At 38.4% G+C, this 12,666-nt stretch overlaps 2 protein-coding genes across 2 annotated transcripts; one reads left to right on the top strand and one right to left on the bottom strand.

Moving 5' to 3' along the window:
* Positions 1–3,995: 3,995 nt before the first annotated feature.
* On the bottom strand, positions 3,996–5,231 carry F5B22DRAFT_662413 (uncharacterized protein; the record flags this gene model as incomplete). The annotated part of the gene is made up of 3 exons (XM_047980440.1): positions 3,996–4,165; positions 4,229–4,801; positions 4,886–5,231. 3 exons carry the CDS (start codon positions 5,229–5,231, stop codon positions 4,008–4,010), a joined length of 1,077 nt encoding a protein of 358 aa, XP_047833299.1. The 3' UTR covers positions 3,996–4,007.
* Positions 5,232–6,580: 1,349 nt separating this feature from the next.
* On the top strand, positions 6,581–11,424 carry F5B22DRAFT_644010 (uncharacterized protein; the record flags this gene model as incomplete). Its single annotated transcript, XM_047978361.1, has 10 exons — positions 6,581–6,683; positions 6,743–6,956; positions 7,013–7,095; positions 7,168–7,247; positions 7,307–7,543; positions 7,622–7,865; positions 7,994–9,494; positions 9,597–10,999; positions 11,081–11,161; positions 11,249–11,424. The coding sequence occupies 10 exons, from the start codon at positions 6,581–6,583 to the stop codon at positions 11,422–11,424; spliced, it is 4,122 nt and encodes a 1,373-aa protein (XP_047833300.1).
* Between the last annotated feature and the right edge of the window lie 1,242 nt (positions 11,425–12,666).

Genomic DNA, 12,666 nt, shown 5'->3' on the forward strand with positions numbered 1-12,666 from the left:
ATAAATTATAAAATAAAAAGGAGGATATATTTTATTATAATTAAAATATACCTTCCTTTTATTATTAAGTTATTATTTAAATAAAAAAAAATTAACTTTAATAGTTAAAAGAGTAATTTATATTATTTATTCCTTTTAACCTTATTTAAAATATAATATTATATTAATTACTTCTTTTAAAGTAATTATTACTTATATTATAATTTTAACTATATTAATAATTAAAATTTTAAAGGTATTAATTTTTTAAGTTATTAAAAAAAAGTTAAATTTAAATTTAAAACTATTAATAAATTTTTTAATAATATATAAATATAATTAAATTAAAGTTAAATTAAGTTTAATTATATTTATTTAAATTTATTATAATATAATAATAAATTAAATAATATTATTAATAAATTTAAATATTATTTCTTTTTATTATTAATAATATTATATAAATTAAGCTTTTCCTTTAAATTTATAATTTTAATATAGCTTATTTTATAATAAAATAAATATATTAAAGAGCTTTATTAATATAGGTTAAATTTATTAATAAGTATTTTATAATAGTTTACTTTAAATTATAATATTAGCTATATTATATTTTTTAAACTATTTATCCTTTTTAATAAGGAAAGTTTTTTTACTTTTTCCTTTTTTTATTAAGGGGTTATTTTATAAAGCCCTTTTAATAATATTTAAATAAACCTATTTATATTAAGTTTTTCTTATATATTTTAACTTTATTTTAATTATTATTTTAAGTTATTAAAAAAGGCTACCTTTTTAAACTTTTTAATATTATTTAACAATATTTTAATTAATTATTAATATTATAAATAATATAATAATAATTAATAAAATTAATTTAATTAATTTAATAAATAAATTAATAGCTATAAGGGGTTTTATAGTATAAGGTTAAATAATAATTAATAATTTTTAATTAATTTCTTTTTTAAAGTTTAATATTATAATATATTATTAATATAAATCTTTTAAAAAAGTATTTAATAGGAAAGGGTTTATAAAGTAATTACTTTAAAAATCTTTAATTAAAATAAAGGGTAAATTTAAATTAAATTCTTTAATTTAAAAATTAATATTAAAAAAGGGGGTATTAAGGTTAATAAAAAGGTTTTTTAAAGTAATTAGTTTTAAAGTTTAATAATTAAATAAAGTATTAACTTTATAATTAAAGAGATTTTAATTATTAAGTATTAAAGGGTAAAAAGAAACTTTAAATGCCTTTAATAATAATAATAAAAATAAAAATAATTAATTAATATAATTTAAATTTAAATTAATATTTTAATTATTTATATTTTTTTAATTAAAAAGGTATTTAAATTATATTAAAACTTTATATATAAAATAAAAAAAAGTTTAAATTCTTAAAAAATAAATAATATTAAATGCTTAAAGTTATACCTAATTATAAAAGTTATAATAAATATTTAATAATATTTTTATTAATGCATTTCCCATTTAACCTGGCTACCTAATTGACTTAGCTACATTTTTAACCTTTATATATATATAAAAAAAATCCCTTATTTCTCCACCAACAATTATGGAAACCCTTTATAAAGAAAGTAACCTATAACTTATACTTTAAATTATTAAACAAAACTTAAAATTATTTATTTAATATGTTATTATTATTTATAATATTCTTTATATAATATTTACCCTTTAAATAAAAGGTTTTAAATTAATAAGTAAAATATTACCTTTAAAAGCCCAATTAACTCCGGATAAAAAATAATTAATTATATAATATATCCTTAATTTTATAATAAAATTATTTCCGCTTTTATATAATTATATAAAAGATATAACTAATTAATTAATAATATTATAGGGTTAAAAGTTAATTAAAAAAAATTAAACGTTAAACTTTATATAATAAACTTTAAACATTTAAATATATTTTAATTAAAGAATTAATTATTAATAGGTATTAAATAAAAATCTAATTAAATATTATATTTAATTTATCCTTATATAAAAAATAATAAATAAAAATAATATTTAAAAAGAAAATATTTATAACTTTAATAAAACTAAATTTATAATAAGTAAAATTATATTTAAAATAGTTATAACTTTAATTAAATATAAATAAAAACTATAAACTATTTAATTAAATAATTTAAAATAGTTTATAATTATTTAAACAATTTTATTATATAGTTAGATTATTTTATTATATATTATTTTAATAAGGAAAAACTACCTTATACTTTAATATAAAAATAATAATATATTAAACAATTAGAAAATTACAATTATAAAAAATAGTTAAATAATAAATAAATAAACTATAAATTAAATTAAATATTTTAATAAATATATAAAGCTTTATATAAAAAAATATTATTACCTTTTTCTTTTTAATAGCTATAAAAACTATTATTTATATAAATTTAAATTATATTATAAAAAAAATAATATTATTACCCTTTATATATTTCCCTATTTCTTTTATTACCTTTAACTATTTAATATTAAGGTATTTAGCCCTTTAAAATAATTATATAAAAAGTAAATCAAAAGCTTTATATAGGTATATATTATTTATATTTAAAAGGAAGATTTTATAACTATATTTTTCTATATATTTAATAAAGCAATTATTTTAAATAATATATAAAGGGAATTTAAAGGAATAGGTTTAATATTATATAATTTAAATTATATTATTAATTAGCTAAATTATTTAATTATACTTTAAATTAACCCTTTATCCCTAGTATTATTTAATCCTTATATAATTATAACTTTAAATAACTTAATTAAAGCTAATTCCTTTTTTAAATATATTAAATAAAGGATTATATAATATTAAAATAGCTTTTTTATATTTATTATTAAAAGGTTAAGCTAAATTATATATAATATAATTAATATTATATATTATTTTATATTATTAAAGGGAAAGGTTAAAAGCTTTTATAAAATAAATTATAAGTTTAATAAATGTTATTATATAAAAAGAATTAAATTATAAAATGAAGGATCTTTTATTATTAAAGATATTAAGGATTAAATAAAGATATAGGGTATTTTTAAAGTAAAAAATTATATTATATATTAAGGTAATTATTATATAAAAAGGAAGGAGATTTATACCTAACGTTATAAAGTTTATAATAAACCTAGCTATAATATATAAACTTATAAAAATGTTATAAAAACGTTTAACGATTTAGATTTAAATTAATTTAAGTTAATTGTATAAATAGTTGTTAAGATATTTTTAAATACATATATAAAGGTTAAAAATATAGCTAAGTTAATTAGGTAGCTAGGTTAAGTGGAAAATGCATTATTAAATATTAATAATATAATTATAATTATTTTTATAATTATTAAAAGGAAAAGGTTAAATTAAGAATTTTTAAATAATTAATTATATATAATTTATTTAACCTTTATTTATTTTAAAGAATTAATAGGTTAAAAATTCTTTAAGTTAGCCTTTAAAACCTAGCCTTATTAACTATTATTTAAAGTAATAATATTTCAATATAATCTTTATCTATAGGATTAATAAAGTAAAATTTTAACGTATATTGTTATTTTATATTTATAAATAGTAAAGGGTTAAAGATAAAGTATAATTTTAACCCTTAATAGTTAAAGATACGCTTAGGTAAACGTTTGGGCTTATAACCTATTAAAAGTAGTATATATAATCCTATTAGATTATTTAGAAATCTAAGTTACAATATAGTTACCTAGCTGGATGAAGGTCTTATATATAGATTCCTAGCATTCCAGTATGTGGAACGCAAGTATCACCGCCTTCCCTTTCTGACAAGAGAGTCGTTTAGTGTCTCCAGAGGCACTTATCATGGATGACGTAGCTGGATATGCAGGATACAACTAGATAATGTAACGTAAACTAGGTACTATCTGCCGCAAAGCTATTACTGTAAGCCAACACCGCAATCTTACGAGAAGCACATATTGCTTTGCTCGTATTGCTATTACATTCGAGCAGAAGCTTCAAATTAAGGCTTTGCAGCAGCTCCAGACCAGAATACATATGGATTACCATCGTTTTTAGTCTTCGTTTGAATCCACATAGCACTTGCAAACACAGCAGCGCACTCTGGTGAATGTCGTACGGCTGCGCGGTTTGATTGAGTTGCACATTGTTGGAAGTTGTCTGGGTTGGTTAGTCATCATGCCTGTACGCGTTTGTAGCATATGGTGATGATGGTGAACTCACTAGCTATAGTATCTGGGGTCCGTCCTGCGGGCCGAGATGCGTGGATGATCTCGTGCAGCATCGTGCCGCTGCCCGTTCGGTAGTAGTTTAGGTTCTTGCCGGCCGCAATTGGAACATCGGAGATCTTATCGTACGGGAATAACGTGAAGCCGTTCTTCCCATTGACAGGTTTGTTCATCGGATCGCAAATTGTTATGACTGAGATCTTATCTGAAGTCCGAATGTGAACCGCCAGCGGGTTTTTGTTGCCGTTGGTGCAAATCCCACCGGGCGTTCTGCCCCGCTGCCCGGGGTTTAGAGCATTTGGAAGCTGAAATGCATATCTTTTCATGGCGTCGATCCAATATGGAACGTTGCCATTTGCCTTCTCGGCGGTGTACTCTGGGACATCCTCGAGCTTCAATGGCGTATTGTCAGTTGGCGAGGTGGGAATCTCGTTTCCATTTCTATCATATGCTATATCTGTCCATTGCTTGGGTTCCGTGAAATAGTCACCACAAAAGATCCAGGACTGGTCAACATTGTAAGGTGCATATTGCCCGCTCATGAAGTTCTTTGCAGCGGTGTAATAGCCTATGGCATGTCAATAAGATTGATACAACAGCATAACTCCGTGCAACTTCGCAAACGCGAATTCGGCCCCAAGGCATGACTCACCTGAGATGGTTGTATAATCACTAGCCGTACCGGTAGCGTAGTCAACACCGAGGAACCTGTGCAGAGTCTTTGCAGTCCAATCGTCCGCCCCAGAGTAAGGCCTGGAGGCAGCTTGAAGCGACGTGATAGCATCAATGGCAGCATCTGCCAGAGCTATGGCATCAGTGACCCATGTCGTAAGCTTCGCTTCCTGACCAGAAGTGCATTTGCCATCAGTCTTGAAATCTGAAAAGGCGCGGATCTGTAGCGACTGCTCAAGGGGATGATGAAGGGGGATGAATACAGCCGTTGCTGGTGCGATGCAAAGCAGAGCGCGAGCACAGAGTCCGACCAGAGTTCGTGACATTGGCAAAGCTGTTTGCTATTGATTGACACGCGATCAAAACCCCCTCGCACTACTCAAAAAGGGCCCCCGGGCCCTTATAAAATACAGACACCATAACTATGCATACACATCGCGGATCCGGCATGAGCCGAAAGGCCGAATCTGAACAAGCCGCCAGACTGCTTCGACACTGAATCCTTGAGCCGGTCTAATGAGTTGCTCCATTACAAGGAAGGAAGGTAGATAGCATCATGGCTTGACAAGTATCGTGACATCCGATGCCTGTAAGCAGAATGCGTTTTCGCTTCGGTCTTATCGGTGGCTACTATGTGCTTGCAGTGTTGGAAAAGAACTACATTAGCATTTTAGTTCTTGTAAGTAGATTTTAGAATAGGTTGACTAGTATTATTAAGGAAACGTACGGGCATATAGCAGTCTACTAAATATTAGTGTAAGGAATTAAATATCATACTTAGTTTTCTACCTTGCGTGTAGGGATATACATGAAGCCTCGTTTAAAAGCTCTGCTGAAAATATTCCAAGCCCGCAAGCAGGATTCACATCCCGGTTCTCTTGCCGAAACTATTGAGCTCAGAAGTGGATATTAGAACTATTTGGCGGCATCGCTGGCTCGGCTGGAAAGCTTGTTCCAGTTTTGTCCCACATCTCAAGCGCTGCCGGCGGCCGGTTGGCAATACGAAGTGGAGCCGCGTTGCCAGAAATAAAACCTACGATACTGCCGACTGTCCTACCTTCGAAGGAATTTACCGTCTACGCTAGGCAGTTTTCAGTCTGCTTGTTCCTGAGCGATGGCCCAAATCGGCTGGCTCTTTAGAAACGAAAGGATCTCAAGCGCGAATGTTAGGGGGGGACATTCCTAGCATCGCTTCGGTCTACGATGCTATCTTTCCACAGCCCTAGTTGCCGAATTCTGGCCGATTATCCATTTCCAGCGCCATGGGATTGGGTGGCCACTATCCATGAGGACTCGCAAGATCGAATGAGCCCAAGCCGAGGCTGGTGGCTGATAGGTACAGTGTTTCACGCCAACTTGGATTTGCTATCTAACAATTCATGCCTCAAAAGATCGTAGGGTCAGCGCTAATACACGGATGCGAAAATTTTTGTTCTGTCTGGTATACTATCGCCCGGGAATAGACCGGCATATAGTTTCGACAACGTTGTCTTGAGGTATTGGTACATTGTTATGCATGTAGATGATGAGCTTGCTCCAGAGGGGGAATCTGTATGTTCCCAAAGGGGTGGGTTATACGATATAAGTATCGCATCCTCCCATCCTATACATCATGGATCACCATCGCCAGTGCTTGAAGTGTTTTGATGCGCAAGGGAACTCGTGATCGGTGAAGATGCTGGGCTCACACATCAAGAATGTGTGCGCGCTTGTTGCTGCCACGAGCATCTTCGCTCCGGCACCTTGCTCTGCCCTCTTTTCTTTTAATGAAAGATCAGGTATATTCCATTGGACTTCGAAATGCGGAAGACCGGCTTGATCTAATGTTTATTCATAGTTGTGACTGGGAATGCCAGTGTCGGGGTTGCTAAGGCTGTTCATCCTCCAACACAACAGAATCCAGCTGTTGCACCGCCTGTACCCATCCTCAACATCTCATCACAATATATCGATCATGCGATAGTCTCTGGATTGGATACTCGAGCTCTCTTTTCTTTGGAGCGCAGAGATCCGCTGCTTTGCGGCCCTAATACCCCTTGCGCAGACGGCAGGTAAGTGCTTCAACACGACTACGAGCCTACCGCACGCTAAAAAGATGAACTATTAGCTGCTGTGGAAATAATGGTATCTGCGGCTACGGCCCAACCTATTGCGGGAGCGGTAACTGTACATCGAATTGCGATGCCACAGGTAAGTCCTTTAAAAGCGTTTAGGATAGTGAAGTGCGTTATGACGATACAAAGATTTTGACTATTGTCCTAGCTATGTGCGGCCGTTATAGTGAGGGAGGTAATTTGAAATGTGGCATGAATCTCTGCTGCTCTTATTACGGATGGTGCGGTGTAAGCACAGTTGTCTCCTTCCTCTCTACCGAGTATTAGATGCTGACTAGAACTATTAGACCACAGAGACATACTGCGGTAACCCTGATCCCAATGGTCAATCTCCCTGCCAAGCGGACTATGGCCTTTGCGAAGTTGTGCCACCACCATCTTGTGGGCAAGGCAGCGGTTCAACCAGCGGCCGCACGGTTGGTTACTACCAGGCCGACAATGTTGCGAATCGCCTGTGCAACAAGGTGTCACCGAGCCAGCTGAATACCACTGGATTCACTCATTTGAACTACGCATTTGTCCAGGTAAGCAGGACCCTACTATTCTTCTCGCCGACAGTCATGGCTCTCGATAAGCCTGAGCAACTGACCACTTTTCCATAGTTCGATCCATCAAGCTACGAAATCACAGTCGACGACAGCTTGGGTCTTGTGTCTGAGTTCACAGCCTTGAAGTCCAGAGGACTTGAGACATGGGTAGCCGTAGGTGGCTTCGACTTTTCAGATGAAAAAGCTCCCACTCATACTGCGTGGAGCGACATGGCCTCAACTTCAGCAGGGCGCGCTGCGTTCATCTCATCTCTGAAGTCTTTCATGGCCCGGTATGGGTTCCAGGGTGCTGACATAGGTATGAACTAACTTTTTATGCTGCAATGATTGCTGAAACACTGCTATATTAGTGTCAAATGGCGCTTGCGTTGAACCTTTACATTTCGTCAATGATCATAGACTAATACACTAACTTGGATTTGACAGACTGGGAATACCCAGCAACGCCCGAACGAGGCGGAAAGCCAGCGGATACCCAGAATCTCGTAAAACTTGTCAAGGAGATGCGTGCCAGCTTCGGAAGCCAATATGGTATCAGCATGACGCTTGCTCCCGACTACTGGTACCTGCGATACTTCGATGCCAAAGCAATGGAGTCTAGTGTAGACTTCTTCGGCTTTATGGCATATGACTTGCACGGTTCATGGGATGCCGACGTCAAGACGCTCGGCTCTCTCGTCCGCGCACAGACGGATGTCCGCGAGATTGCTAACGACACTCTGCCCTTATGGTTCGACGATCTAGATCCTTCCAAGATCAATTTTGGCTTGGCATATTACGGAAGAGGTTATACTCTTAACAATGCAGGCTGTTCGGACCTTCTCTGCCCTTTCTCTGGCCCTAGCAAACCGGGGCCGTGCACCAACACTGCAGGCGTCTTGTCATTACGTGAAATTCAACAAAAGATCGACGCCGAAGGTCTAGCTCCGGAACTCATCGAGGGTGCTATGATCAAGCAGCTGGTTTGGGAAGATCAGTGGATCGGCTATGACGATGCTGAGACTATCGCTATGAAGAAATCGTGGGCTGATGGGTACTGTTTTGGAGGTACCTTGGTATGGTCCGTCGACTTCAACAGTGCTGGTAGCGGTGATGACCCGCCGGCCACAACCGATGGCACTTGTGGAACACAAAACGGAGGCCTCGTCTGTGGCGACTGGCCTACTGGTGATTGTTGTTCATCTTCTGGATGGTGCGGTAGTGGAGCTACCTACTGCTCGAATGGCTGCCAAAGCGGTAGCTGTACCACCGGTGGCGAAACGAGTGACGGAACCTGCGGCATACAGGGCTCTAACACTTTTTGCGGTAGCTGGAGTAAAGGAACTTGCTGCAGCTCCGCGGGTTATTGCGGGTCTGACGATGCGCACTGCGGCACGGGATGTCAGTCAGGTTGTCCATCAACTGACGGTACCTGTGGCGCTCAGAACAATTACAACACTTGTCCTGAGGGGAGTTGTTGCTCTGCAGACGGCAAATGTGGAACTGGCGGCGACTTCTGTGGAGTAGGATGTCAGTCGGGCGAATGTCAAGGAGGAGAAAATAACTACGTCGAGATTGATCCCGATATCTGGACGACTGCCGATCCAACACTGCAGTGCTATCCTCCCTGCACATTCGTTCTCCCACCTCTCTCCCTGCCAAGTGAGACGACTATCTCAATCCCGCCTGTCACAGAGACCGTCGAAGAGACCTGGCCATTGTCTACTAGGGATGGTACAACGGTATACACAACCATCACTACTGTCATCACTATCAACGTGCCAGCTATTACGACGAGTGTCATCCAGTTCTCTAATGTGGAATGGAACAGCACCAGCAGCGATGATACCCTAATCTGGGCCTGGACAAGTCTTGATCCATCCCCTATATACTTCACCACAACCCTGGGATCAGAGCCCGTATACTGGACGTATAGCCCAGGACCCTGGTAAGTCTCTGATGTTATCGATGATACGATCGAAAACAAGTCGTCGCATTGCGCGTCACTCCTAACGCAGAAAAGACGAGGAAGTAGCTGACAGTATATTAGGCCCCCAGGACCGGATTCCACTCCTCCTTCTCACAGTACAACTCCTCCAGCTTCATTCGTCCATGGCTCATTCCCTGCTCATTCTGGTAAACCGAAGCCCACTTGCACACACCTCGGAGGTTGCGGGCACGTATGTGAGCACAACTGCGGACCGGCCGGTATTAAACCACCACATATCGGCCCACCGGGCCTTCATTGGTGTCTCGGCCTAGGATGTAGAGGAGGGGGAGGAGGAGGTGGTGGTGGCGGTGGTGGAGGAGGAGGAAATTGCGTTGGAGATGGTTGTGGTGGTGGCGGCGAAGAAGGTGAAGACTGCGCAGAGCCATCGACTGTGTCCGACTGCCGTGTCGTCTGCACTCCCTCGCCCATCGTTTCTCCGCGAACAACTAGTTGCAGTACCACTTGCTTCAGTGTTGTTGGCTGTGATGTCACTGCCACAACTACGACCAAAACTGGCACAACAGGTTTACCAGCATCAGCGGGAGACTGGGAGTTCGACGATGAGTTTGAATGGACCGAAACCGCCACTGGAACAGACGACAGTTGGTGGGCTGCTCACTCTTCCAGTTTGGTAAGCGACTTCGGATCGAACCCAGGTGCCAGTCCCGATCCCGCGCCCACGAGTAGCAACGACAATGGTGGTAGTCCAGGCTCGACACGCACCAACAACGACGGCGGTGGCACTCCAGACCCTGGGCCGACACATACTGGGATTCAAACTGGTGGAGGCACAGTCACAACGCCATACACAGGCACTGAATGCTCAGGCTACACTACAACAACACGCTGTACTACTGGTGGCGATTCGGTTGCGTGTGCAACAGAAGCGCTATGCATGGCGACAGCGCCCTGTCCACCAGCGTACACCGCTTCCGGCACACCAAAATGCTCGGCAACTAACGAAGTCTGTCTCGGTACTACTGTCTATACCCAATGTGCCGAAGAAACAGGTGGCGCAGTCGCCAGAAAGAGAAGTGCTCGCAGCGCGCTACTTATGCCTGCTGAAGTTACCGCACCGCCCAGCTTTGCGACTTCGGTTGCTGAAATTGTTTCTAAAGGAGTGACTACGGAGGATGAAGACCTAGCCTGGATTGAGGATCTGAGCTCACCTAATGCTTTGTTTCCTCGCCAGAATGGCTGTGGTGGAATTGCTAACGGAGGATGCGAGTACTTCCCCTTCTGCAAGCTCTGTGCCACCATTGAGCATGTGCCGTGTCTGCAGGCCAACATCTACGCCCAGACGGGTGTGTTCTCTGGAACGGACGTAATTGCGATTGTAGTACAGGACGGAGAGGAGATCTGCTCCGCCTCAATCAGCTGCTCTATCTGGGATGACGACTGCAGCGGTATCAAGGATTTCGATTGTGGTAACGGAAATATCATGAGCTGGAAGTGGAACTACAGTAAGTAATTCGCACTTCGAACCCCTTTCTGAGGCGTTTTCTGTTGCAAAATTCAGCAGTATGCTAATTCGTGCTTTACAGTCATCCTCTACAGCGATAAGTACGAGCAAAACTTCCCCATGTATCTGGAGAGAACCGTGACAGACAAAGTTACATACTGCAGTAAGTTATCTCTTCTCCTCAGTGTGCATCCTGATGGTCAGCATCCCTGTCGATAAATTCGAATACTGACTTTTCCTCCAACAACAGCCCAAAAAGTAGGCGCCGCAGGGATTGAGATACCCTTTGCCTGCATCGACGACCAGTTCGCATACAAAGATGGTCCTTGTGCAAATTACGACGATAACGCGGGCGCTCAGGGTAATGACCCGAGCAATAAGAGAAGAGACATTGCGAACACCTTTCGTCGATGGATTTCGCGGTAGTCAAGTAAAATGAGAGTGGATGACTTATCTTCACTACGTTTAGATCAACTCAAGAAATTCAAGTAGCTTCATAATTAAATACATTTTTTTAATATCGAGTCGTTGAAGACTAGCCTAGAAAGAATCTGCAACGCAGCCCTGCGTTAGGCAGCCTCAGGCAATTGGTTTTATGAAGATTTGGCCTTGAGGGACAGATTAAGGGGCAAGGCATACACGGCACAGCTAGTATAGGTGAAGTCTGCCTTGGGTATCCCCTTAAATTGAGCTATAACATTCACCCGCATCTAGCCTCTGAACTCTGCGACGTTATACCTAGGTAGTGCTTCGCTTGTGGGCCAACCACAAGTCAGAACGCAACCTAGAAACTCAACTACTGTCACGGAACTAAGAGAAGTCTAATTTCCGAAGTACAGCACAGACCAAGGAACAGTGTATATAAAGCTAAATAAGGGAATAAGGGGTAAGAATTAGAACTTCCCTCCTTGTTACTTGCAACCACAGCAGGGCAGTACTGTGACAACTACGACACAAGAGCATTTCAACACAAACACTATAGAATAATCCCCACCCCGGCCCATTCCCGTCACTTTAATGAGTGGCTGGAAGGGTATTATTGGGCAATTAGATTCAGACGACCTGAGGCTGCCACGGCGGTTCACTTTGCTTGCAGACTGCGTATTGCAGCATAGCGGAACCATATCGGTTTGAAGGTTATTAGCTACAGATAGGACTCAGATGTAACCTCCTTTGTATAGATAGAACAGGGGTTATATTAGTGTCCTTCGCACTTTAGCATAGTTAATATTATCAGATGTGCGAAGTTCAATACTATGTAGAATCATGTGGACTGCGGGGGTGAATACTCGCCCAATAGATATGCTCTTATCCCGTATATTGTCTGAATGGGTATCTACGATAGATGGATATTTGCAAGATAGGGGGCCCCCTTTTTAAACATCTTTATGACACCAATGACGAAGAGGGCTACATTAAAAAGCACTGAACTGAATAGACTCAACCTGTTGTGTGCCATCGCTTATATCTGAGTGAAATGGTATGAAACAATGGCGATGCTGCCATGCAGAGGTGAGCAGGGGTTGGCAGATAGGGGCTACAGAGATGTCACGTCCTCGCCCCTTCTCCTTAGGCCCCTCAATACCTACTTTATCATATACAGGTAAGTCTATATATAGGTAGGTAGGCAATCCTCACACAAATGCAACTGTTTCTCTGATGTGTGAT

Source organism: Xylaria bambusicola (genome assembly GCF_022495145.1).
Source record: "Xylaria bambusicola strain CBS 139988 unplaced genomic scaffold F5B22scaffold_9, whole genome shotgun sequence".
In the NCBI taxonomy this organism is placed as follows: domain Eukaryota; kingdom Fungi; phylum Ascomycota; class Sordariomycetes; order Xylariales; family Xylariaceae; genus Xylaria; species Xylaria bambusicola.